General features: G+C 44.5%; 1 protein-coding gene across 3 annotated transcripts in view; it reads left to right on the forward strand.

Moving 5' to 3' along the window:
- The first annotated feature begins 2,494 nt into the window (after nt 1-2,494).
- Nucleotides 2,495-27,353, forward strand: part of AGO1 (argonaute RISC component 1) — a 35,746-nt gene continuing 10,887 nt past the window's right edge. The window contains exons 1-12 of one of the 3 annotated variants that reach the window (XM_034649083.1): nt 2,495-2,713; nt 7,688-7,871; nt 10,930-11,050; nt 11,483-11,664; nt 12,066-12,202; nt 12,427-12,561; nt 12,712-12,799; nt 13,455-13,602; nt 17,184-17,303; nt 17,671-17,802; nt 17,933-18,066; nt 21,376-21,560. In XM_034649083.1, the coding sequence (XP_034504974.1) occupies nt 2,689-2,713; nt 7,688-7,871; nt 10,930-11,050; nt 11,483-11,664; nt 12,066-12,202; nt 12,427-12,561; nt 12,712-12,799; nt 13,455-13,602; nt 17,184-17,303; nt 17,671-17,802; nt 17,933-18,066; nt 21,376-21,560 (1,591 nt within the window). In that variant the 5' untranslated portion in view covers nt 2,495-2,688. Of the gene's footprint in view, nt 2,714-7,687; nt 7,872-10,929; nt 11,051-11,482; nt 11,665-11,983; nt 12,203-12,426; nt 12,562-12,711; nt 12,800-13,454; nt 13,603-17,183; nt 17,304-17,670; nt 17,803-17,932; nt 18,067-21,375; nt 21,561-27,353 lie in introns of those variants that run through there. The other 2 variants (XM_002917127.4, XM_034649093.1) reach the window with 2 other exon arrangements.

A 27,353-nucleotide genomic window follows, 5' to 3' on the forward strand; every position in this document is an offset into this window, starting at 1 on the left:
TAAGTGTGAGACTTGGTATTTAGAACAGCAGGGCGTGATCCCGGTGTTCTGGGATCGAGCCCCGCATCGGGCTCCCTGCTCCGCTGGAAGCCTGCTTCTTCCTCTCCCACTCCCGCTTGTGTTCCCTCTCTCATTGTGTCTCTCTCTGTCAGGTAAATGAATAAAATCTTAAAAAAAAAAAAAAAACTGGATTCCAACTCTTCTAATGAAATGTTGAGCTTCTGGTTTAGTTATGTGAAGGCAGAGGTCTTGCTATTTCTGAGGATGTTTTGATGCCATCCGTTTGATTCAGATCAACCCATATTTACTGATCAATCTAGGCACAGTTTGTGCCAGGAACTAAAGGGGGACAGAGAGGCATCTGATTTGGTCCCCTTTTCAGGAACTTAGAATATAGTGCAAGAGGCAGGTAGTGATTACAATAGTGACTAATACTTCATCTGCATTCTTCTAGGTACTGTTCTAAGGTCTTTATGTGTGTTAAGACCAATGAGGTAGGTGCTATTTCTACCTCCTAAAATGGTAGAGGAGGAAATTGAGATATAGAGGTACAGAGAAAGTAAGTAATTTGCACCGTGTTACACAGCTAGTAAATGGCAGGACCAGGATTAAAGCCAAACACAGGCTGGCTCTGGAGTCTTAGTTCTTAACTTTATGCTATAGAGCAGTAGTTCTCAAAGTGTGGTCCATAGATCAGCAGCATCAGTCTCATCTAGCAACTTATTAGAAATGCACTCTGAAGAAAAAAAAAAAAAGAAATGAACATTCTTGGGTTCTACCCAAGACCTATTGAATCACAAACTCTGGAGGCGGGGCTCAGCAATCTGTTTTAACAAGCTCTCCAGGTGATTCTGATGCTTGCTATTAGAGAACCTCTGCTAGAGAGAAGCAAGGCACACTATGGTAAGTGTCAGAAATTAATATTTCTATGGGTAGGGACTGGGTATGATCTTTCTCTTAAGTTCCTAGCCCTCTGCACAACATCTAGTTAGTGTAAAGTAGGCATCAAAAAATACATGTGGTTGAATATATACGAATATATGGGAAAGTGATGTTTGAGCTGGGTCTCTTACCACCTCTCAGCATACTGCAGCATACTGAATGAGAGAAATGTTCCCAGAAACTGTGAGACTAGCCAGGAAGTAGCTGTGTTACTTTTGGCAAGGTTTGCACCAGCACCAAAGATCTGCACTAGCACAAGGAGCCTGCAGAATGGTGGAGGGTCATGTGGGAGCAAGTCAGGAGGTAAACATGTCAGGATTTGGTGAACAGCTGAATGGGGGCAAGAAGCAAAGGAGAGAAACTGTCATTTCTGGAAACTGTCTCCATTTGCAGAGGAAGAAGGCATAGAACAAGCACATTTGTGGGGGAAATATAGAGTTTGATTTTGGACTCCAAATTTGAAGCGCTGGAAGATCCAGGTGGAGCTGTCCAGCATACACTGGGAAATAGGAGTCTTAAGACGTGGCTGGAGAGAAGAGATTTGGAGGGATAGTTAAGCCGTAAGAATGGGTGAGACCTTCAAGGAAAAAGTAGAGGGTGGAAAGAGAAGAGAGCTGGACTTGAAACCACAGTGAACACTGTTATTTAATGGGGCAAAAAGCAACACGGGACCCTTGAAAAAGACTGAAAAAGATTTAGGCAATAGAAGAGTTTAGAAAATTCTGAAGCCATGTAAGGCTCAAAAAGGAAGGAAAGGCCAGTGCCAGATGCTGCGGAGAAATAAGAATTGAAAATTATCCTTTGAATTTTGACACAAAAAGTATTTTAAGTGACATGGTGAGGACAGAAGCAGATTGACCGAGTTCAGGGGTGAGCTCTGTATGAAAAAGTGCAGGCAGGTGTTTCCCAGGTCCCGCAGATAGAACTCTGTAGCCGCACTTAAGTTGAGACTGCGACATCTTCCAGGGTAGGCAGGGTCTCTTTCGTCTGTGGTCCCAGCGCCCAGCCCTCGGCCTGGAAGAGAGGGTGGCGTCAGTGAGTTCAGTGACTAGGGACGGAGAAAGGCTTCGCGGAGGCAGTCGCTTTGCAGCCGAGGCTTGAAGGATGAGGGTGATTGGGAGGAGAGGTGGGAGGCAGGGCCCCTGGGTGATGGGGCGCTCCGAGTGTGTGAGGGGGGCCTGGGAATGAGGTGGGGTTCCTGTAAAGTGCGTGTGGCTGTGCAAAGAGGGAAGGCTGTATGTAGGTTTGGAGGGACCGGTCTGGGGAAAAGACACACGGCCAGAGGCTGCTGCGGGGCGGGGGCAGACCCCCACTCCCCCCACCGCCCCACCCCACTTACACCGCTGTGCGGTTCCGCGGCGCCTCTACCGGAGCCCTCCCGCCGGGCTGCATGGAGACGGGTGGCCGCCAGGGGCCGCTGCCTCGGGTCCCCGGTACTCCCGCCCCTCTCCATTGGCCTTTGTTGCTGTCGGAGCGCCCCGCTTGACTCGTTCCCGTCCGCCCCCTGGGCCTGGCGGTCGCGCCTGCGCACTGGCGGCTGGCCGGGCGCTCGCAGGGGGAGCTGCTGCAGGCTCCGCGGTGGCGGCGGCAACGGAGGCTGCGGGGGCAGCGGCGCGAGCGGCCGGGCTTGGGGGGGGGTGCCGAGCCCGGCCCGGAAGCCCGAGCAGCTAGAGTGCGGGGTACCTAGGCCCCTCACTCTGGACTCCACAGTCTCCGGGCCGCCTGACCTCCGCACGGGTATATGGGATGGAAGCGGGACCCTCGGGAGCAGGTAAGGGCCCCCGGGAGTGGGGGACGGTGCGTGCTCCAAGGACCGGGGGACTCCCGCGTGAAGAACAGGATTTCCGAGTGAGGAAAGGCTTCCTGAGTGAGGAGAGGGGCTCTTATGGGATGGGGGCCCAGTTTGAAGGGGGCTGTATGCAGTTCCGGGGGAAACCTTGTGAAGGAAGCCCTAAGACGGGGGCTGTTTATCAGAGGAGGCTGTGTGCACTCCTGGAGGTGGGAAGTAATCTGGAAGAAGGGCTTGAACGCACGTAAGGACTCCCGGAGATCCCGGGAGGCCTAAGGAGAGGCCCGGCAGGTGGAAGGGGGCGGGCTCCAGGTGTCCAGGATAGGAGGGGGTCGACACAGATGGGCCCAGTGCTGCTGCATGCTCGGGGGGCGGGGGCTGGGCTGGGCTGGGCTAGTGGCTCTTGGGAGAAGGCGCCAGAGCTGAGCTGTGAGCTCCGCCCCAGCCTGGGCCTGACGCGGGGGCGAGGGTCAGGGGGCGGTGGGTGGTGATCCAGTCCCGGGATTCCCCCCCAAGAGTCTGGGGAGCTGGAGCGGAGGCGCCCGAGCATGCGCGGAGGTGGCAGCTGGAAGGGGCAGCCCGAAGTGGTGGGGGCGTGGCTGCCTGAATCCCCCCCACCCCGCCCGATTTGGCTTGGAAGAAGGAGCCCGCTGATGGGCGCATTCTCTCTAAGGTTAAGTTGGCAGAGTGCAAATAGAAATGGTCCCCTTCCCCATCTTTGGGACTCTTACACTTGATCCTGGAGACCCTCAGTCACAATTTGCCAAGAATGGGTTGAGAGAAACTGCCAAAGTGCCGCCTTATGCCCCTGGGATGAGGAAAGACTGGGACCAAGGCTATGTCCTCCCCCTGAAGAGAGAACTTAGAAAAGGTGTTGGTTACTGAGAGACCAAGGCCAGTTCCAGGTTTATCTGGAAGGAGTTGTCTGCCCGGTTTCCTCGTTTCTGGTCCAATACTTTGTAGAGATGGAATCTTTTAATCCAAAAATAATTTTTCCATTGAAATGTCTCCTCAGGTGACAGCCTAGTCTCTTCCTATTCTTCAGTATTTTTTGTGGCTTCTATACCCCCACTGGGTATCTTTTCTTTTCCTTCTCTCTGCTCCCCAGAAACTGTCAGGGCCATGTTATTAGACCCAAGGTTGCCAAGTTAGCCTTTCGTCAGGAATAAGTTATTTGGGGGAGGGGGAGTTTATAGCTTTCACCCTGGTGAGTCCCAGGTGATAGCCTTAACTTCTTATTCACAGGCAATCAGGAGGAAAGGAGATGAGAACAGAGGAGAGATTGGGGTAGGGCTACCACAAGATCAGAGTCTCCAGGATGGGCTGTGGGATGGTGGCACCTCCTGTGTCCTAGGTCTCTTACCCTTTGATCAGAGGAGCATTCGGGTCCTGGGAATCCTTTAGGTCTTGTCTCACTACCTCCTTCCATTTGCTCTAGGGATGGAAATAGGATTTCTATTCAGGGCAGGAATTTCATTTCATTTGGGACATGAATTTCATTGCCAGTGGAAGAATCGTTATCTTTTTATGCCGGATCCTAACCCCCCCCCCCCCAAGGAGATAGCTCCTACCAACTTAGCGCATTCATTTAGTGACCATTCATTTAGTACTCAGTGACTACTTCCCCCCAAACAAAAACGACCTTGTAAAGGCTGTGTAGGTCTTCATGAAGAGCACAGGGAGCAACTGACTTCAGAAAACCATTTCTCCTTCTCTTAGGATTCTTCCTCCATTCTAGGAACTCTCCTGGTTTTCTAGGCTGGAGACTATCTGAGCAACTTGTGTACTAGATAGAGTAGGAGTAGGTCACAGAGGTCCAGATGGATTGCTTGGAGCTGGCACCCATACTAGACGGCTGATGATTTCATTCTGACAAATTCCTAATAGACTCTGGAGTGGTGAAGAAATTAACTTTTTTGCTTGTTACAAAAGATAAGCTTCTAGGGAAGGGACTAGAGCCTGGTATCTGGAGTTGGCTGTAGCCTAGTGGGACAGGCTTTGCCTCATCAAAAGGTGTGATTGGAATAAAGTCTGAAAGCTGTGAGTGGAGGAACCCCATAACAGCCTCCTTCCTAGGCCCAGACTATTCTCTTGGAAGTTGGAGGACACAGTACACAAAACTAAAAGTACTGGTGCTGGCTTCACTGGGCTATGCCCTGATGTGCTTTCTGTGCTCAGGTGTGTTCTAAGCACATGTTCTGGATTGGGAGCTCCAGGAGAGTAGAGGTAATATCTAATTTATCTGTGGAAACAGTGAGTGTCTAGGCCCTGACACAAAGTACACATTTAGTAATTGAATCACATTCCAGTGTGAACATAAATGGTTAAGCACATATGTGGATATTTAGTAATTTGTGTATACTCACGTGTGGACAGATTTTTTTTAGGAGAGGTTGGCTTCTTAGTGTTTCCTTACTGGACAGCTGACCCAGCCTTGAGTTTGTGTTTTGAATAGGCAGTCTGGCTCCCGAGGAGGTATGTGGGCCTCAGAACTGCAGAGAAAGAATCCCTGAGCCAGGCTTTTCAGCTCTGTTACTTTTCCTTCTCAGGGCTGGTTGGGAATGGGGGAGGGGGAGTGTCCTTTTCATGGCCCCTCCCTCCTTGCTTTTGTCTGCAAGAAAGGGCCCCGCCCCTTTCCCCTAAGGCCCAAGCTTTGTCCTCTGTGCTGGGGCCCTCATCTGCATCACAAAGTGGCCGTCTGTCCCTGTCTGGGTTTGAAGGGAAGTGTCTCCCTTTCTCAGACTAAAAGCTGGGGGCAGGGTGGGGTAAAGGGGGGGGTACTTTGTACAGCTCTAAGGCTTGCAGGGGGATGGGATAGGAGAGGTTCTCCCTTTTTGCCTTCCCTAGTTTGTGGATGAAGGGGAAAGTGGGGGTTCTCCTATTTTCCCAAAGCCTCCTTGGTGTGGAGGGTGCCTGAGGCTGAATTTGATGTGTAGTCCTATTTCTGGGGAAGAGAAGCCTTTGAGATTAGAGTGTTTGTCCCATCCCCCATCATTTCTACCCAGCCCCCAGCTCTAGGGGATGTCTTTTTCCCAAGAATCTAAATGATTATTCAGCCTGGAAGGCTAAGGAGGTGAATGGAATGTAAAAACTTGGGGAGAGGAAGGGTATCTCTTATATCCATCAGGATGTTTATCTTGTACAGGGTTTATAATTGTTTTTTGAGCAGTTTGCAGGTGTTTGTGTGCTGTGCATGCATGTGTGTTCTTTGTGATATATCTGTGGATCTGTTTGTTCATTCATTTAATATCTGTATATTGAACACCTCCTATATGCTAAGAGGCAAGATACAGTCCCTGCTCTTGAAGAACTCACAATCTAGAGCAGTGAGGGGTATGTATATAAAGGTAAACTATCTAGGTCTAAGTGTGTGTTTGGGTGTGTATGACAGGAATGTGTCTCACTATGTGTTTGCATCTGTCTATTGTTTGTGTGCAATTTCTGTCCAGCTCTTTCTGGGGTAGGCACCCAGGTACTAGCAGTTAGGTTTTCACTTCCCCCATGTAGCTGAATCCTTGAAGGCCTTCTCCCCCGCCCCCCCCCGACTGAGCCTCCATTTCTGTCTGTGTTTCCCTGTCTGCAGAGTGGGGCTGGGCTTGACAGGTGGTTAGAAGGAGACATAGCAGCTTAGCTCTGGGAAGTATGCCCCTCCCGTGATTGGTTCTGACCTCTTCCTGACCCCCCAGCTGAGGATATGCCCCATCCCCCCAGCCTGGCTGACTATGAAAACAGAGCTACTTGGTGATGATGGGAGGTTCTGGGCTGGTTTATCCCTCTCTCCTCCCACCTGCGCTGGTCCTCTACTGGCAAGGACAATAGTTGCTATGGACAAAGGCTTCTCTTAGACAGTGTCCCTTTTTCCTCCCTTCCCCTCAAGCTAGAAAATAAAACTAGGGACAGCATTCTAGCTGGTGGTAAGAGAAGAGAAAGTAGTGGAAGCTGGCCCTGCCCTAGCCCTTTCCCAGGGGCCTGCTCTATCTTGAAATTGATCCCTTCTGTTAGTGTCTGGGCTTTCTGTGTGGAAGGAACATGGCTGTGCAGAGCTCCTTATTCTCCTTCTTAGAGCCAGTATCTCATTCTTCTCCAGCATGCTAATGGCTGCCTCTCCTTCCCAAGTCCTCTACTCTAGCCTATTCTTGGCTCATTCTCCTGTGTTTTGCCTGTCTTCATTCCCTAGCTTTTTATTCTTTGAATTTTTTCATCTTTGTTTCCCCAATTGCAGCCTTGCTTCTTGCTCAACCTCCCAGCTCTAACCTATATGTTGCCCAGGCCTTAACTCCAGCCTTCCCTCCTTCCTAGATCAAGCCTCTTTCTGCTGTGATTTCCAGTTGTGGCCTCTTTGTCAGCTCCCTGTTTCAGCCTCTCTCCTTTCTTTTGTCTCCAAACTCTATTTTTTTTAGCCTTTTCTACTTTTCTGTCTCTCCAGCCTCAGCTATTCAGTTGCCTTAATCCTCTCTAAAACATCATCTCCCTCACATCCCCCTAGCCTGACCTTCTTTGGATCTTCCTCCTGCCTACATTGCAGAGAAGCATTAAGATGTTGCTATTTCATGTTTGGGATGGTAGTGAGTGAAGTGAGCATCTGGCTGGCAGAGAAGCATTCCTTGTCTGCTAGATACGTGGTGGAGGCAGGTGTCTTAATCTAGTACGAGAAAGAAAGTTTTATTATTGGGAGCCAGATTTAGCTCCTCTACGTAACATGTAATAGAAACGTATTAAGTATTCACCTGATGAATTGAAGAGAGACAAGAAGGATAATTTTCCTAACTGGAGAGATGTTTAAAAAAAATGAACGTGGGTTGTCTGAGCCAGTGGAACCCCTCAGTTGGGTTGGGTAGGCAGGAAGGAGGCTTCCCCTACACTCTCCTGTTCCTGTCCTGGGAGGCCTTGTGCCTTCTGATCAGAATGGTAAGGAGACTGCTAGACTCTACCCTCACCAGCCTTTTTATCTTGTAGCTGCGGGCGCCTACCTGCCCCCCCTGCAGCAGGTGTTCCAGGCACCTCGTCGGCCTGGCATTGGCACTGTGGGGAAACCAATCAAGCTCCTGGCCAATTACTTTGAGGTGGACATCCCTAAGATTGATGTCTACCACTACGAGGTGGATATCAAGCCGGATAAGTGTCCTCGCAGAGTCAACCGGTAAGTGATGCACATCTAAGCTACCAAGTCCAGGAGTCTTTACTTTCCTGACCCTCAGAATCTTCAAAGAGTATCCAGAGAAAATTAGTAGGGGGTGATATCACCAGATTCAAGGAAGTTTTGAGGAGGAGAGGTAAGGTATAGGCTGAAAAATATCATTGAATTTAGCTACTAGGAAATAATTGGTTCTTTTTGCCAAGCAGTTTTAGCAGAGTAGTTGGGCTAGTAATCTAACTACTAGGAATAAGTAGAAGGTAATGTAGGGATAGTGAGAGCAGATAGCCTTTTCTAAATAGCTTGACAGTGAAACACAGGGAGAGAGAGAGAATATGTTGGTTAGAGAGGATTTATAGGGGTCAAGTACAATGCATTGCACATTGCAGTATTTGTTAAAATGAATGAATGAATGGAAAGTTTTTAAGAATGAGACATGGATATGCTTATAAACAGAGGAGAAGAAGCTAGTTAAAGGTACAGGACAGAGAGGAGAGGAGTGAGTTCCCACTCATGGCTAAGGCAGGAAGACATTATAGGACACATAGTTGGAGGAATTAGCCTTGGAAGAAGCAATATTTCTCTCTTTCTTTTTGTTTTTTTAAAGATTTTATTTTTAGGGGCACCTGGGTGGCTCAGTCTGTTAAGCATCTGCCTTTGGCTCAGGTCATGATCCCGGAGTCCTGGGATTAAGCCCTCTGCGCCTGGCTCCCTGGTCAATGGGGAGTTTGCCTCTCCCTCTCCTTCTGCCCCTCTCCCTGGGCTCCTGCTCGCTCTCTCTCTTTCTCTCTCTCTCTCCCCCTCCCCCTCTCAAATAGGTAAATAAAATCTTTAAAAAATAAATTAAAAAAAAATAAAGATTGTATTTTTAAGTAATCTCTGTACCCAACATGGAGCTCAAACTCACAACCCCGAGAACAAGAGTCGCATGCTCTTCCGACTAAGCCATCTGGGTACCCAAAGCGATATTTCTTTTTAAAATTAATTTATTTCATTATTACTTGAAAACTACATATGCACAATGTAAAAATAAATAAATAATATACTACAAAAAGAGCAGCAGTGAAAAATATCTCCTGCTACCCTGGTCTCTAGTCACCTAGTCCCCTTCCCTAGAGGCATTCATTGTTACCATTCTTGAGTATGTTTCCATATATTTTTGTTTTCATATGCAAGCATATGTGTATATAAAACATTTTTTTAAATGCACAACATAGGGGTGCCTGGATGGCTCAGTTGGTTAAGTGGCTGCCTTCGGCTCAGGTCATAATCCCAGGATCCTGGGCTTGAGCCCCACATCAGGCTCACTGCTCAGCGGGGAGCCTGCTTTTCCCTCTCCCTCTGCCTGACACTCCCCCTGCTTGTGTTCTCTCACTCTCTCTAACTAACTAAAAACAAACAAACAAACAAACAAAAAACCCGCATAAAATACAGAGTACTATATGCCTTGTTCTGTACCTTGCTTTTTTCCATTGAACAATATGTATCAGATCATGCATATCTGCCTCAGTCTTTTGCATAGCTCCATAGATATTCCACTGAATGGATGTATTATAACTTACTTAATAAATCTATTGAGGAACACTTAGCTTTAACCTAAACTTTTGCTACAAAAGTGAAACTGTTGAATATTAGTAAATGTAGATACATTTTTGCACTCAAGTGTTAGTGTATCTGTAGGATAAATTCCTAGGAGTGGAATTGCTGGCATAATACATTGAACAATTTGGAGATATTACCAGTTTGTTTGTTTTTAAAGGTAAGTTGTACCAATTTATACTTCCGTTATCAGGGTATCATAGTGCCTCTTCCATATCTGTACCAGTTCAGTGTATTGGATTTTTTGACCTTTGGAATTCTGATAAGTAGAAAATTATATCTTGGGCTAGTTTTATTTTATTTTATTTTTAACTTTTTAAAAATAAGCTCTGTGCCCAGTGGAGCTTGAACTCACAACCCTGAGATCAAGAGTTGCATGCTGTACCAATTGAGCCAGCCAGGCACCCAGTCTTGGTTTAATTTTAAGTTGTCTTTCTCTCTTGAGTGAAGTTGAACAAGTTTTCATATATTTAAAAATTATATATGGAAGGGACATTTCAAGTGTGAGGGGAAAAGAAAAGAGGTGTGCATATATAAATATGTTTATTTGTATGTCTGGGAACTTGAAGGTGGCCTTGCCTATCTTGCACTGTCTTTTTAGAGTCATTAGAGTTGATTTTTGATTTGGAGGTAGGGATGGGTTCTGGAGTTAGAGGGTAGAGGAGAAAGTTTGACATAGTGTATGAGGGATGGAACTGATCAGGGACATGGAAAAGATTGCTTGGTAGCATTAAAGCCTAATTGGGATTGAAACCATGTATTTACAGTTATTTACAATCTACAATTTGAGTTTTTTTAATCCAGTAGTATTTAAGAGCTTTGGTTTAGAAAGTGAAGAGGTCACATAGTTGGATGGGGTGGTATTTTGAAGGATAAATGGACACCCTGGGATCTTAGTGGCAGAGAACAGGAAGTGAAATCAAGAAAGAGATGATAACGGAGTGATAATGTGGTGGTGGGACTAAGGGCTTCAGGTAGATGGGAGAGATGGGGTTCTTCCAGTTTATTCCTATTCCAATTCATATCTTTTCCTCATCTGCCTTTTTTATGTCTCAGCTTGGGGAGTGGAACAGCCTGGATTCTGTTCCTGATTCTAGATAGACACTAGGAATGAGCCCTTTTCCTCTCTGCCCCCCCAACCCCCCCATACCCCCACTCAGAAGGCACATATACCTACTCTTTCAGATCCTTTAAAGCCTTGGTGATCTGAGAGCCAGAAGCATCATTTGATAGCTTGTTGGAACTGTAGAATTTCAAGCTTTGCTCTAGACCTGAACTAGGATCTGCATTTTAGTAAAATCTCCAGGTGATTCATATGAATGTTTGATGTTCTAGAATCACTACCATAGAGTAGAGATTAGAGTAGCTGCTAGGAGGGGATGGACATTACCTGAACATTGAATTGCTTCCAAGAGCTTGAAGTAGTAGTCTCTCAGCTTCCATAGGTTGCTCCTATCCCCCACAGGGAAGTGGTGGAATACATGGTCCAGCATTTCAAGCCTCAGATTTTTGGTGATCGCAAGCCTGTGTATGATGGAAAGAAGAACATTTACACTGTCACAGCACTGCCCATTGGCAATGAACGGGTAAGTTGGGAGTTAGGCTAGACCTGTGTCATGGGTTTGGGGTGGTATAGAGCTCATGTAAGCCTATTTGGAGTCTGGCAGTCCAAAAATTCCTTTCACCTTTTATGGTGAGAAAGTGTGTTTTACTGTGAGGGATGGGTAGATGCGATGTTTATTTAGCCTAGTGTATGTCTGTCCCTGTCCCAAACAGACTGAGATTAGACTTATAACAGACCTGAAGGACTTCCTGCTAAGTTGAGAGGGATAGAAGTACTGAGCTAAGGTGGTTAGAGACTAAATGTCTGAATTTCCTCTGAAATCTTCATTGTGAGCCCCTGTCAGTTTAAGGATCAGGTGCTTGGCAAATCTGTATGGTGGGGGACAGCTGGGGCAGGGCAAGGAATGTTGGACTGTGGGAAGGTATTGGCAATCCTTCACTCCTTTCTTCTGAAGGTTGACTTTGAGGTGACAATCCCTGGGGAAGGGAAGGATCGAATCTTCAAGGTCTCCATCAAGTGGCTAGCTATTGTTAGCTGGCGCATGCTGCATGAGGCCCTGGTCAGTGGCCAGATCCCTGTTCCCTTGGAGTCTGTGCAAGCCCTGGATGTGGCCATGAGGCACCTGGCATCCATGAGGTACTGGGTTTAGTTAGTATCTGGGCAACTAGTGGTGGCAGAATTGCTATGTGGGGAGGTGGGGAATGAGCACATACTAAGGTCCACAGTATGCCTTTCAAATAAAACATTCGTTGAAGCCTTACCATATGCCAAGCAGTATGCATATACATTCAGGTGGTTTAAAGCCTTGGCCCTGGCCCTTATAGATATCTTTTTGACCGCCACCCCAGCTGTCCCTGCAGGACAGAAAACAGAAAAGATAGACTTGCACAAGGTCAGTCATACAACTAGTAAAGGATCAGAGCTGGAATTAAAGCCCTGGTGTCCTGCCTTCCAGGCCAGGGCTCCTCCGTGCCCAGGATGCCTCACAGGGTGGGGGCCTGTGCCCGAGGGACCAGTTCTCTGCCTGTCCCTGCCAGGTACACCCCCGTGGGCCGCTCCTTCTTCTCACCGCCTGAGGGCTACTACCACCCGCTGGGGGGTGGGCGCGAGGTCTGGTTCGGCTTTCACCAGTCTGTGCGCCCTGCCATGTGGAAGATGATGCTCAACATTGATGGTGAGTGGGGAGAGCTATGGAGCCAGGGGCACCCTGAATCCAGTGACCACACTCCCAGCCTCATCCCTCCCAGCTCTGCAACCATGTTCCTAGTCTAATCCCTCTAGCCCTGGGACCCCTCCCCCATCCCAATACCCTATAAGGAAGAGGGTATAAAGAGCAGTGCCTCCATTTATTCAGGAAAACCAAATCTGAGCTGAGCTATACCCACCCTGTCCCCACAGTCTCAGCCACTGCCTTCTACAAGGCACAGCCAGTGATTGAGTTCATGTGTGAGGTGCTGGACATCAGGAACATAGATGAGCAGCCCAAGCCCCTCACAGACTCTCAGCGTGTGCGTTTCACCAAGGAGATCAAAGGTGAGGACCCAACCAGGTGGGGAAGGGAATCAGCACCACTTTGTCCTTAGTCCTAAAAGGAAATCCCCTTGGGATATGTTCAGGGGAGAGGCCAAGCCTGGGTGCATGAACAGGCTTTTCCAACCCTGACAAGCAGTGTGTATATCCCAGGCCTAAAGGTGGAAGTGACCCACTGTGGACAGATGAAGAGGAAATACCGTGTGTGTAATGTTACCCGCCGCCCTGCCAGCCATCAGACGTGAGTTGACAGGCTGTTAAGCCATACCTTGGTGGAAGAGGGCTGATACTTCAACATACTTCTTTCACTCCCCTTCCTCTCCCCTACCTCTACCAGCCCTAAGGATGAGCCCTGTTTTCAAAGATAAGCTGTGAGAGTTTGACATCACTCCTCCAGACTTCCCAGATCCTTGATATTCTCCTTAACATTTTTACCTTCTTGGTCTCCACCTTTCCTCCTTGGGTCTTTACTAGAGAACAGAAGTCTTCCCTTGACTGCTGTCTCAGTTCGGTAAATGTTGAGATCTCTCACAACTTATTCTTCCTCCTGAAAAAGAAAGCAGGGCTCCTGGGTTTGACCTTGGGGAAGCTGTCATTGATTCCATCCACCTTCTTGACCTCAGACTACTGGACTATGAGTGTCTGCTGTGTGCTGGACTTTATGCTCAGCACTAGAAATGCATGAGTCAGATATGGTCTTGAGTGTTGTGGAACTTGCCTCTCAAATCTTTTGTCTTCACTCTCGGAGCCCTGTATTGCCTGCTTTCCCATGAGTGGCAGTGCTCAAAGAGGCTGGATTGGGATAAAGCCAAGTCTGGGGCTTCCCATGGTTGTAAGTCTAAAGAGGTAGGATTAAATGCTGGGCTCTAACACTTCCTTCTCTTCCCCCCAAACAGGTTTCCTTTGCAGCTGGAGAGTGGACAGACTGTGGAGTGCACAGTGGCACAGTATTTCAAGCAGAAATATAACCTTCAGCTCAAGTATCCCCACCTGCCCTGCCTGCAAGTTGGCCAGGAACAAAAGCATACCTACCTGCCCTTAGAGGTGAGGCTGCCAAGTAATGGCTGGGTTGGAGACCAAGCATTGTACCTGCACACTGATCATCAGAGGTCTGTTCTTCCATTCGTAGTCTCTCATTCTCATTTTGAAGTTGGAAAATTGACGTTCTGAGAAGTATGAGGTCATTCTGTGAATTGTAGGCCTCATTCTTACCTGGTAATTTCTTTCGTTATTCCCCATCCTGCTCTCATGTTCTTTTAGGACTGCCAGGCAAAGGTGAAAGCTGTATTTATGTTTAATAAATAAGTAGTTTGTTCAGGATGGAGATTTCAGATATCCACATTCATTTTAATTTTTATTTGTCTTACCCTGTCTTAACTTTTAATTTTTCTTACCTAGAGCTGGGGATCCTAAATGACCTAGAGATACGAGTATGACTTGTGTTCCAGAAAATGGAGATAACTGTTAGCTGTAATGTGAATCCTGTTCAGGTTACCAATGTGATGATCAATGTGTTCCTTTTGAAAAGGTGTTAGCCCCAAAATTTATATTTTTATGCTTTAGCAGACCTTTGAAATCCTGCAGTTAGAGAATAGAAATGCTATTTAAGTCATAGAATACAAATGCAGAACCATTGGGCTGTATTTGATTTGGTAATACACTAGCCAAAATGTCTAATGAGAAACTACTTCTGACTTCTTCATTGTTTAGTCCAATACTATTCAAAGTGTGGTCAGTAGACCAACAGCAACAGGTATTACTTGAGTGGAACTTGTTTGAAATGCAGAATCTCAGGTTCCACCTAGAACTACTGAATCAAAATCTGTCTTTTAACAGAATCCGAAGAGGATTCATATGAACCTTAAAGTGGGAGAAGCACTAACCTAGAGTAACATCTTACTCTTTTCCCACAGCAGGAGTCAAGATAGCTGGGACCAAAGCTCAAGCCTTCTGTGAGCTTCTGGGATTTCAGAACTAACCAGAGGGAATTAGGCTGAGGGGAGATAAGATCCCAAAATCCAAGAACTCTGACTTTAGTTAATAGCTGTTGATGCACGGAAAGTGGGATGAAGACTGTGTTCTCTTGAGGTGTAATCAGGAGTCTTCAGGGACAATCCCAGCTAAGTAGATAGACTTTAGTTAATATCTACTGTAAGCTAAGATTTTTAGCAAATTAACATTACTTCTGTTTAAACACTAGTTTCCAAGGTGAATAATTTATATAATGACATATATTTTTATTCTTATTATCATTTGTTTATTTAACAAATATTAATTGAGCTTCTGCTGTGTGTCATATGCTCTTTTAGGTGCTGGGATGTAGAGATCAACAAGACAGACAAGGTCCCTGCTGTCATGGAGCTTACATTCTACAAGGGGGAGATAGACAATAAATAGATAAATAAGATAGTTTCAGGTAGTAGTAAGTTGTATAAGAATAATAAAACAGGTTAAGGGGACAGAAGTAAGGGAGGAGGGGTTTGAAGAGCCACTTTAGTTATTATGGTCAGGGAAGGGTCTCTTTTAGGAGACATTTGTGTCCTAAATTATGAGATAGAAACAACCTTTAATAACCTGAGGGATGATCCTTCCAGGCAGGAAGTAAATAGTAAATGCCAAGGCTCTAAAGCAGCAGGGAGTTTGTATTTTTTAAGAGATAGACAGAAGGCCATAGTGGCTGGTGTGTAGTATATGAGAGGAAAAGTAGTAGGGTTTGATTTCAGAGAGAGGTGCAGGGTCTAATCATGTAGGCTCTTGTAGCCAGGTGGGATTTTTTGTTTGTTTTGCTTTTTAGAATAACTTTATCAAGATATAATTCACATACCATAGAATTTATCCTCCTAAAAAGTGGTTTTTAGTATGTTCAGAGTTGTGTAACCATCACCGTTATCTAATTCTGAAACATTTCATCATCTCCAGAAGAAAACCCATACCCATTAGTAGTCACTTACACTCCTCCTCTCCACCAATCAGCCCTTGGTAATCACTAATCTATTTCTGTCATTCATCTCTTCTGGACGTGTCATATGAATAGAATTATATAATATGTGGCTTTTTTTTACTGTCATATTCCACTTAGCATAATGTCTTCAAGGCTCATTATATTGTAGCATGCATCAGAATTTTCTTCCTTTTTAAGGCTGAATAATATTCTGTTGTACATATATACCACATTTTTTTAATCCATTCAATTCATTGGCAGATACACTTAGGTTGCTTCCACTTTTTTAGCTATAATAAATAATGCTGCTATGAATATAGGTATACAGATATTTGTTCTAGTCCCTACTTTCACTTCCTTTGAGTACATACTCAGATGTGGATTTACTGAATCACATTGTGATTGTGTGTTTAATTTTTTGAGGAATCACCATACTGTTTTCCATAGTGGCTGTACCATTTCACATTCTCACCAGCAATGGACAGGGTCCCAATTTCTCCACACCCTTGCTTTAATTTTTTTCTTAATGTTGATTCTGTAGCTGAAATCATCTGTCAAGAGTGCTACAACTTTATGGTGCTTTTAAAAGAGCAATGTCCTAAATTTTAACAATTCTGGATTTTTAGTAATTGACTAATTTGTATATTCTTTGGGATATGGAATTTAAGGGCAGGTGACCTTGTCCTGGTTTTCCATACCATTGTTCAAAATGAACTTTGGATATTAGGAGGAAAACACTTACACAGTGTTGGCCCTATGGGAACAAATTATGTTTCATTTTGTCTAACTTCTCACAACAACCTCGTAGACAGCTAGTGTTTTATCCCATGACCGAAATTAAAGAAGCAGAGTCTCAGAGTAGTTAAGAGACCTGACCAAGGTAATACCACCTAGAAATGGCAAAGCTGGACTTCAAACTCAAGTCTTCCCAAACTACTGGCTCTCTCTACTCTGCCAAAAGGCTTCCTGTTCACAGCATCCTGAATATAGCATATTGGGGAATGGAAGTCTTATACTTTACTAGAAAGTCTTCTCTGAGCTCCACTGTGTTTTCTTGGGCCCAAAAGAGGAATGCATGGCAGGATGTTCCTCACACCAATAGAGGACGCTGTCAGCCAACAGAGACTATGATTTCTCGGAATCCAAGGGCTTAGTGATCATCTCTAGGCTGGGGCTCAAAAGTTAAGAGCCATCTCCAGTTCTCCTGCTGGGTTGCAGGGGAACAACTGACTGCTTGTCACCATTGAAGAGCTGTCTACTACCTTAGGAATCCAGTTTGTGTATATTGAGTTTTTTAGTATTCAGAAGAGCTCTATACTGGGTCCTTTGGTAAACAATAATTTACGCAAGAGTTTACTGAGTGTTTACTGTGTTCCAGAACTGTACACAGTCCTTTAAGTGCTTTATTTTATTTAGTCTCTGAACAACCCTATGAGATTGTTACTGTTCTCCCCAGTTAACATGAGACCTGAGCCCGGATCTGGCTCTGGATCCCAATCTGTTAATGACAAAGCGGCTATATTGCCTTTGTATTGCACATGGATATTTGCTAACTTACCTGTCTCTGCACAAGAGATTTTGCAGGCCCCTTTCCACGGCCAAGGTTTCTTCCCTTATTGTGGGGCTCTGGGTACAGGGTGAACTGTACTCAAGCCAGAGCTACCTGTCCTTCTCGTTTCCTCAGGTCTGTAACATTGTGGCTGGGCAGCGCTGCATTAAGAAGTTGACCGACAACCAGACTTCGACCATGATAAAGGCTACAGCTAGGTCGGCCCCAGACAGACAGGAGGAGATTAGCCGCCTGGTCAGTAGGGCTGCAGAGAAATGTATGCTTGGTTGCTCAGTCATTGGGGCCCCTGGTAGCATAGATGCTTTTCTGCCTTGGCAGGATCCTCAGGAGAACACAAGTCTGGATTTGTTGCCTGGGATTCCATAGGACTGCTCTTGTTTCTTGACCCTGTAGCTACTTGGCTTCCTATTTCTTTTTCCCTCCTGTATTACTTCCCTGTGTTATCCACTCCCACTTACTTCATTTTCCACTTTCCCCCCTTTTTTTAGGGCTATTACTTGCCAGCCCCAGCTGCTCTTCAGGGCTTTCTCCTTGGGACCCAGAGGGTGAGCAGTATTGCCAAGCTGCTGCTCTCCTGAGATCCCCTTCTTTTGTCTTGCAGATGAAGAATGCCAGCTACAACTTAGATCCCTACATCCAGGAATTTGGGATCAAAGTGAAGGATGACATGACGGAGGTGACGGGGCGAGTGCTGCCGGCGCCCATCTTGCAGTACGGCGGCCGGGTGAGCAGGGTCAGGGCCAGACAACATCTCTGGGACATATGGGAGGGGGGAATTGGGTTTATATAGCCAGGGGCTTTTGGTCCCCTATGCACCTGGGTCTACTGAGGCTCACCTGGGCGCCCCCTCTGCCTATCCACAGAACCGGGCCATTGCCACACCTAATCAGGGTGTCTGGGACATGCGGGGGAAACAGTTCTACAATGGGATTGAGATCAAAGTCTGGGCCATCGCCTGCTTCGCACCCCAAAAACAGTGTCGAGAAGAGGTGCTCAAGTAAGGAGGGTTGGGTGTATGGGTGGAAGGGTGGGGAGGACCCTAGAGCTGACTACCTTCCCCTACCCACAAGGGGCCAGAATTTGGTTTGTGGTCTCTTCTTTCTGACTCTTGACCCTGCTTCCCTGTGCTTCCTGGCTCAAACTTCTGCCTGTTCCTTTTCTGTCCGTCTGTGGTTAGAAGTCTTGAAAAGAAACTGCATTTGTGTCAGAGATGGTGATTTCAGGACGTGAATCTCCTAAGGGAGGCCTGAATTATTTTGTTATAATTACTAATATTGGTAGTAAAATACTAGTATAGTGATGACTATAATGTTGCACCAACATGCTACCTAATTTTATGTTCTCTCATTTCATCTTCACAGTGAGTAGGTGGTGGTATTACCGTTTTCAGGAGACTGAGGCTCAAACAGTACCTTGTACAAGGTTTGCATATCAAGAAAGTCTCAAGAGTTGGAATCAAATCAGATCTGTGGCTTCAAAGCTTGTGTTCCTCATTGGAAACAAAATCTCAGCTGGTTCTCTGAACTGTCCTCTCCTATACACAGAATTTGTTCATTCAGGTCCAAGTGACCTGAATTAGATGAACATGAGTTGTATGGGCCTCTTAGCTACCTGTGGCTGAGGCGCTAGGAATAGATGACAGCAATGAAGAAAATGATATAGCCAAATGGGTTAAAGGAACACATTAGGGAAGTAATGGTTTTGAGTGAATGAATGAATAGTGAAGAAGTAACTCACCCTTTCCCTGCAGTCTTGTCTTTTTATGGAGATATTTCAAATACCACGAAATTAACCCATTTAAAGTATACAGTTCAGTAGTTCCTGTAGTCTTTTGAAGTGCTCGCTTTTTCTCTTTGGATCTAGAGGAGGGTCAAAGGGTCAATGCACACCTAGGCTGAGGAAGAGTTGGTGGAGCTGACCACTTTGGGTATTGACAAGGATAATAGAGCTGTGTGTCCTGGCAGGTTCAGCTGGCCTTGGGTTTTCATTAAGAATTAGTACAGCAGCACCTGATGAATGTGGGGATTCTGGCTGCCATGCCTGTCCTTCTCCCCTCATAGATATACACCTACTACCATCACACCTAATAGTTTCTTTTAAATGAGTTCCTCATGTCCTCTTTCTCGGGTTTTGGGGATTTTAGCGCCATTTAGATCAGGCCACTCCTAGCCTTGGCCTAGCATTGGAGAGCTGACCCTTAGCAATATTGGAAAGCCTCCCAGCTCTCTGCCTTTGTGTCAGCTTATCGGTAGCTCTATTCTCTGTATACTTCTCTCATTCCCATATTCTTTCCCTGTTCAGTTTTTCTGAGAAACAATCCATTGTTTGGGATATTTTGGGGTACAGAAACTGATAAACCTAGAATCTCGGAGTTGGGATTCTGTTCATCAGATATCCCAGTGATTCTCCCAGTGATCCCCAGATGCAAGGGATAAGACTGTGACTTGTACACCTGGGTCAGTGGTACCCAGTTGGATGTTTGGTTCTGGGCTAAAGATTAAAATCTGGGAGTCTTCGGGTATGACAGTGGATGAAATCATCCAGGAAGAATGTATATGGTGAACAGAGGCTGAATATAAGAACTCTGAGAAACTAGAAAGTAAATAGAGCAAAGTTCCTAAGCGTGTGTGAGGGGATAGGATCTAGAGCACAGGAAAAGGCATTTTTTCTGCTGAGATAGAGGGAGAAGTGAAGGTGGCTGTGGAGGTGGAGAAGTTGGTAATTGGGGATGGATGAGGGAGTCCTATGGTCAACCTTCAGAATTTTTCTTCTGGCGAAAGAAGTTCTGTTACTGCCACTATATCACTTTTAGGAGAGGATTTCAAGATCTTCCCCATTCTAGACTTCTTTCAACACATGGCCCCCAGCACAGAACATGGTATGCCAAGTGTGACCTGGTGGTAGAGAAAAGATTGGGAATACCACTTTCTTTGGAGTAGAGACCCTCTTATTAAATGTGACTTATTAAATTTGATGTTCCTTTATAGCCTCCATACTAGTTCATTTCTTCCCTCTAACGCAACCACTGTCATGAACTTTTATGACCTTCCATCTAATTTATATTTTTATACACCTACATATAAATGATTAAAACATTTTTAAGATATATTAGAGAGAGAGCATGCGTGCACAGGGGTGGGGGAGCAGGGAGGCAGGAAGGGAGAGAGGGAGAGAGAAACCCAAGCAGACTCCGAGCTGAGCGTGGAGCCCAACATGGTGCTCAGTCTCAGGACCCTGAGATCACGACCCAACCGAAACCAAGAGTCAAGCGTTCAACCGCCTGCACCACTGAGGCGCCCCCTAAGTGTAAATTTTACGTAACAGTGGCATACTGTATTTATCTTGTGTTTGCTTTTTTTTAACTAAATATGTGAAAAAATACTTATTTTCTCACTATATAGACTTTTTTTTTAAAAAAGATTTTATTTATTTATTCGACAAAGATAGAGACAGCCAGTGAGAGAGGAAACACAAGCAGGGGGAGTGGGAGAGGAAGAAGCAGGCTCATAGCAGAGGAGCCTGATGTGGGGCTCGATCCCATAACGCCGGGATCACGCCCTGAGCCGAAGGCAGACGCTTAACCACTGTGCCACCCAGGCGCCCCCTCACTATATAGACTTTTGAATCTATCATATTGGTATTTACATGCTATATAATGTCCCCTAAATAATTGCTTTTATTCTCTATTTGTATATTGCTTTTAATCTAAGTGTAGAATTTTCACAAGTTAAATTTTCTGCTGTTCATTTCAGTCTGTCATCGTACTTATGTAGCTTGATTTTTAAAATCTGCATGTGTACCCTTTCTTACAACTTTGTCTTCCTTTCCTAGGGTAAAGCCCTAAAGCTAAAGGAAAGAAGGTTGTTTAATTATTTGCTCTTAGGCTTCAAAGAATCAGTAGGGGAAGATGGAGCTCATTTTTACTGAGCACCTCCTGTGCTCTGATCACTGTTGGAACTTATTTTAATATGAGCAGAGGACTTTCTCTTGGGCATTTGCCTATTGCTATGGACTTAGTGCACAGGAATCAGCTGCTTGAGTGGGATAAGGTGGGGACTCAGAATTCCCACAGGTCCCTCTTCTGGGCTCCCTCAGCTCTCAGCTTATACTACTGAATACTTAACAAGAGTGATTTTGTCCTACTCAACTATAAATGTGTTTTTTTACACTGGCTGTGATCACGTCTCATTTATCTCAAAATGCCTCAGTGGCTATCCTAGTACTAGGTACCTAAGATGGAGGCATTTGTTCAGAGGTATTAAAGTGGGACTCACTGCCTTCTGTCACGACCATATTTGTGCTGCAGGAACTTCACAGACCAACTGCGGAAGATTTCCAAGGATGCAGGGATGCCCATCCAGGGCCAGCCTTGCTTCTGCAAATACGCGCAGGGGGCAGACAGCGTGGAGCCCATGTTCCGGCATCTCAAGAACACCTACTCAGGGCTGCAGCTCATTATCGTCATCCTGCCAGGGAAGACGCCAGTGTATGGTACAGTTCTCTGGGGACAGTGATAATGAAGATAGGACTCTTCTCGGGGTAGCTCCCTGGAGGCTCCTAGGGAGGACTCAGTGTGGGTTCTTCACTCTAGCCAGAGTTCTTCCTTAATATCAGTATTCCTTTTGAAAGAGAAATATTAGCCTGTGTGAGCCATTGAGTTATCCCAGGTCCTGCTTACCTGCTCACACTCCATCCTAGTAACATTTATTGGGGTCCTCTGTGTGCTGGTCTTTATGCCAGGCTAAGCTGAGCCAGATACAGGTATGGGTCAGTCCAGATTCCTTCCTATCCCTAGGAGTGTGTTGTCTATCAGGACATTGAGCAGCACACTCAAGCGGAATTTGTGGTGATTCTATAAGTGGTTTGTTGCCTGGGAATGACTTGGACTTTCTGAAAAGTTTTCTCTCTCTCCCACTTTTAAGAATAGGGATGACTATATATATCTCTGGCTCAGTTCTTTTACTCTGCTTTCCCAGCACCTCTTCTGTTTCAAATGAAGAGGTGTCCCTCCTCTTACCTTGTTCAGCCCATGTATGCTCTTGTTCCCATTTCATCCTGCCACTTTTGGGACTTCGTACCCCTTAATCCTCAATCTTGTTCAGATTCCCCATTCAAGAGTACATTACCACAGTCATGACATCTCCTTTAGCTTTTGTCTTCCTGTTTCTTGTTCTTCTTCATCATACTTTTTGAATGAGTTCTCCACATTTTCTAGACCCACTTCCTCACCAGCCACTTGTCCTTTGCCTCTTTCATCTGTCTTACCTCTAACTTTCTCCAAAACTTCCCCTGCAGAGAGCCATCTGTGACCTTTCTCACTTTTCTTCACTTGACTTTCTCCTGTCTCTCTTTAATTATTTTTGTCATTACCAGATATGCCTGGTATTTTCCAGATTTCTATACCCTGCCTTCTCTGTCTTTGCATTCTAGTGAAATTTTCATTTATTCCAGTTGGTTAAATCATCACCTCTTATTGATAAGTGTTATAATGTATTATTAAATCTTGGTCCAACCCTTGACCTCTCCACTGTTCCCATCTGTCCCTTTGAACTTTCTCCCTTCTATAAGCATTTATTAATCATCTACTATTTGTGAAACGCTGTGCTATGTCCTAAATACATTGGTGAATAAAACAGATGTAATCTTTGCTCTTATGTGTATTGGTGGACCTCTTTAGTAGCTTGTCTTCTCTCTTTATTAGTAAGCTCTTCCTTTACGTCTGCTGTGTTTGGCATTGTAATTGCTCCTGGGTACCTTCATCCAAACTCTGGAGGCAGTCTGTCTTCTCTTTGCTTCATCTCCATCATCTTCTTTTTTACAGTCTTAAGATCTATTCTCTGCTCTCCACCCACACTTCTCAACTTAGTTCTAACATTTTTTCTTAAATCTTTCTTGAATAAGAAAGATTTTTCATTTACTGGATGAGACCTTTTGTGACTCTACTCCCAAAAAAACCTTCATTGGTATGAATTCACAAAATAAAAATTTTTCAGGGCCCTGATCTTAGTTTAACCTTTTCAGCTTTATTTTGTACTGTTCCCTTTGCTGCACATACTGGAAAGATCACTCGTTCTGGAATCAGATAGAAATGGATTTTAATCCTGGCTATGCCAGTTTACTGATTCAGGCAAATTACGTAACCTTTCTGAGCCTCATAAATTAATTATATAAAAAGCAACGTCTAGCACAGTGCCTGGCACATAGTAGATACTCTAAACGCTCATTTGTTCTTTTTTTTTTTTAAGATTTTATTTATTTATTCATGAGAGACAGAGAGGCAGAGACAGAGGGAGAAGCAGGCTTCCTGTGGAGTAGGGAGCCCGACGCGGGACTTGATCCTAGGACCCTGGGGTTATGACCTGAGCCAAAGGCAGATACTTAACTGACTGAGCCACCCAGGCACCCTAAATGCTCATTTCTTGCCTGTGCTTTTTAGTCTCTGGCTTTGTTTATATCATTTGCCTTTTTCTAGAATATCTAAGTACTCTTCCTCTTATCCCCCATGTTGCCCTTAAAATTCTGTCAAGTCTCAATTTAAGTGTACTTATTTCTGGAAGCCATCTCTTATCATCCTGACTAGAGGATAAATCTTTCTCAATTCCTCTGGAAATTTTATCAGGCTGCTGATCCGTTATTACCTTCCTTGATATCATTTTGAGCATGGAGTAGATCTTACCTCTTCCCTCTGCGTATATAAACTTAAGGTAAAGCCTTCCACTGACACACTGACATGATACTCAGTAATTACTTATGGAGGGAAGTTGGTTGACCTCCAGTCCATGTCTCTGGGCCTTTATTGATAGTCCTTAGATGCAAAATAAGGATACTTTTTAGGAGAACTGCCTTGAGTAATTATCCACATTTCTGGTTCCCTCCATTAAAGGGAGAATCCAGTATTGGCCTGCTTGGGAGTAGTGTAGTGCAGTATGCTTGGGGAAGGCAGTGCTTACTCAGAGAATTTTCCCCACCCTGGGCTCAGTAGTACTCCAGTCTCAACCTTGATTAGGACCTTGGGTTTCTTCTACTTACATTCTGTTCCTTGATTATATGCCACGTGGACAATGAACACAATTGCCTAGGAATTAAGCCAACAGATAAGAGGAGCAGTTAGATTCTTCTAAAGACCCTCACCTTCCCTCCTTGGAGGCCAAAGCAAGGTCCATTTGCATTGTGGTTGCCCTGAGAGTATAGAAGGACAGTGTCACATTTGTCCAGTTCTGATCTGGTCCCACATCTCCTCCTGTCCTTAGTATTTTTAACTCTTTCCTCTCCACTAAATTGATACTATTAGCCTTTTTTTTAATGTAAACTTTTTTTGTAGTATACATATAGAAATCTCCAGAGTTCAGTTCAGTGAATTTTTACGAAATGTTACAGCAGGGTAACCAGTACCCAGTTTTAGGAGCAAAACATTACCACAACCTCAGGCTGCTAATCACTATAGCTCCCCATCAATGTTAATCACTATTTTGGCTTCTAATGCCATAGATTCGTTTTGACAGCCTTTGAACTTTATGTAAATGAATCATTTGTTATGTACTTTTTTTTGCATCTGGCTTTTACTCAACATTAAGCTTATGAGATTCATCCATGTTTGTTTAGTCATAGTTTGTTATAGTTTTTCCATTAGATGGATATAGCAATTTACATGTATTTATCTGTTCTATCAGTGGGCATATTTGTGTTGTTCCAGTTTTTACTATTATGAATAATGCCTCAGTGAACATTCTTGTACATATCCTTTGAACATATATATCCATTTCCATTGGGTGTGTATCTAGGAGGAATTTTATTTATTTGTTTTTAAAGATTTTATTTATTTGTCAGAGAGAGAAAGAGCGCACAGGCAGGGGGGACAGTAGGCAGAGGGAGAAGCAGGCTCCCTGCTGAACAGGGAGCCCGATGCTGGGCTCCATCCCAGAACCCTGGGATCATGACCTGAGCCGAAGGTAGACAGACGCTTCACCGAGTGAGCCACCCAGGTGCCCCTCTAGGAGGCATTTTAAGTGTATAGTTTACATTTCTGCGAGCAGTGTATGAGAGCTCTAGGTATTTTATATCCTTACCAAACTTATCTCTTTCATTTTAGCTGTTTTTTATGGTGTGTTTTGCTTTTAATTTGATTTCTCTGGTGATTGATAAAGTTGGATATCTTTTTATATGTCTGTTGGCTATTTCGCTAGCCTCTTTTTAAAGTGTCTACTCAAGTTTTTCCCTTTTCTTATTGCCTTAACTACCTTTTTCTTATTGATTGATTTATAGGTGATTGATTTGTTTATAATTCCTTTATTTAATATGTATGTGTATTATACATGTCTTCTCTAATTTGTGGCTTACCTTTTTACTCTCTTAATGGAGTCTTTTGTTGAACAGAAATTTAAAATTTTAATGTAGTCCAATTTGTGTAACATTTCTTCTTTATGGCTAGCAATTTCTGTGTCCTGCTTAAGAAATCCCAAGATCGTGGGGCGCCTGGGTGGCACAGCGGTTAAGCGTCTGCCTTCGGCTCAGGGCGTGATCCTGGCGTTATGGGATCGAGTCCCACATCAGGCTCTTCTGCTATGAGCCTGCTTCTTCCTCTCCCACTCCCCGTGCTTGTGTTCCTTCTCTCTCTGGCTGTCTCTATCTCTGTCAAATAAATAAATAAAATCTTTAAAAAAAAAAAAAGAAAGAAAAGAAATCCCAAGATCGTAAGATACTAGTCTATGTTTTCTTTTAAATGTGTGTTTTTTGTTTTTTTTAACCTTTCACATTTAGAATTAGTCTGTCTCCTCCAGAAACTCTTGCCTTCTCCATCTCCTGGCAGTGGTTCCTCTGCTGGTGCAAAGCCTAGAATCTCAGCCTCCTGCCCACACCTAGAATCAGCAAATATACCCAGGGTAAAAGCAGCTGCCGAAGATAGCTCACCTTGGTGAGATTCTCTTCCTCTCTGGAGTTTTTGCCCCTTTAGTTCTTGTCTCAGCACCTCTCTGTTGCCTTTAAAAGATGATTTCTATATTTTGTCTGGCTTTTCTGAATGTTATCTGTGAAGCATTGGTTGGTCACTAACTATTCCATCTCTCTCCGCAGTGGAAATGATCCTTTTAGCTTTTTAAACATGTTCGGGTCTCTCTCATTGAAAACATACTAAATCCTTCATTGATCCCACATCTCCTCCTTGGCAGTTTATATCACAAAAATAGTTTTTGCCTCTAAACATTAGTTTTTTGCCTTAATATCAATTCAAAGGACATTTCTGGGGGTGCTTGAGTTTAAGCCCCGCATTGGGCTTCATGCTGGGTGTAGAGCCTACTTTAAAAAAAAAAAAAACAGAAAAAGAAAGGACATTTCTGGTCCTTATTTTACTAGATCACTTAGCATTTGATTTTGTTGAACACTTGCTCCTTCTTGAAACCCTCTCTTCTTTTGGTATTCATGATACAACACTGTCTTCCTCCTAGTTCTCTAGGTATTTCTCCTTTGCAGACTAATCTTCTTTTTTTTTTTTTTTTAAAGATTTTATTTATTTATTTGACAGAGATAGAGACAGCCAGCGAGAGAGTGAACACAAGTAGGGGGAGTGGGAGAGGAAGAAGCAGGCTCATATCAGAGGAGCCTGATGTGGGGCTCGATCCCATAACGCCAGGATCACGCCCTGAGCCGAAGGCAGACGCTTAACCGCTGTGCCACCCAGGCGCCCCCAGACTCATCTTCTTAACTGTTCTGTAAATATTAGGAGTTCTTCAAGGTTCAGGTCTAAGCCCTACTCCTTTCACTTGTTCTCTTCCTTGATGATCTCATTAAGTTCATACCTTTAATTACTATCTATACAAAATATCTAACAAATTTGTATCCCCTTTCAGTCTGCTTTTGACCTTTCAACTACTATTCTCATTGCCTAATTGATATCCTCACTGGGATGACAAAAAGCACTTCAAATTCAGAATGTTTCAGAAACAGTTTATGACCTGTTTTATTACAAAAGCTAAGAACTTGAAGTTATTCATAAAAATTCTTCTTCCTTACATATATCATCTCAGAATCCCTTAAATATCTCTTGAATCTGTTTGTTTCTTTCCATCTAAGCAACTGTCTTAGTACAAGCTACCTTCAGTTCTTGCTAGATCAGTCCGATGACCACATTCTTTCTCTTACACCATTGTTTCTTTGCTCTTCTTTTTAGTTAACTTTGGCTTTTCAGTTTCTCAAACATATCTCCTACCATAGTGCATTTTTGCATGCTGTTTCCCCTCTCTGAAATGCTCTCTCCCAACTCCGCCTCTCTTCTGAGTGCTTTTCTATCTT

The sequence above is a fragment of the Ailuropoda melanoleuca genome, chromosome 2, assembly GCF_002007445.2.
Source record: "Ailuropoda melanoleuca isolate Jingjing chromosome 2, ASM200744v2, whole genome shotgun sequence".
NCBI classification, from domain to species: Eukaryota; Metazoa; Chordata; class Mammalia; order Carnivora; family Ursidae; genus Ailuropoda; species Ailuropoda melanoleuca.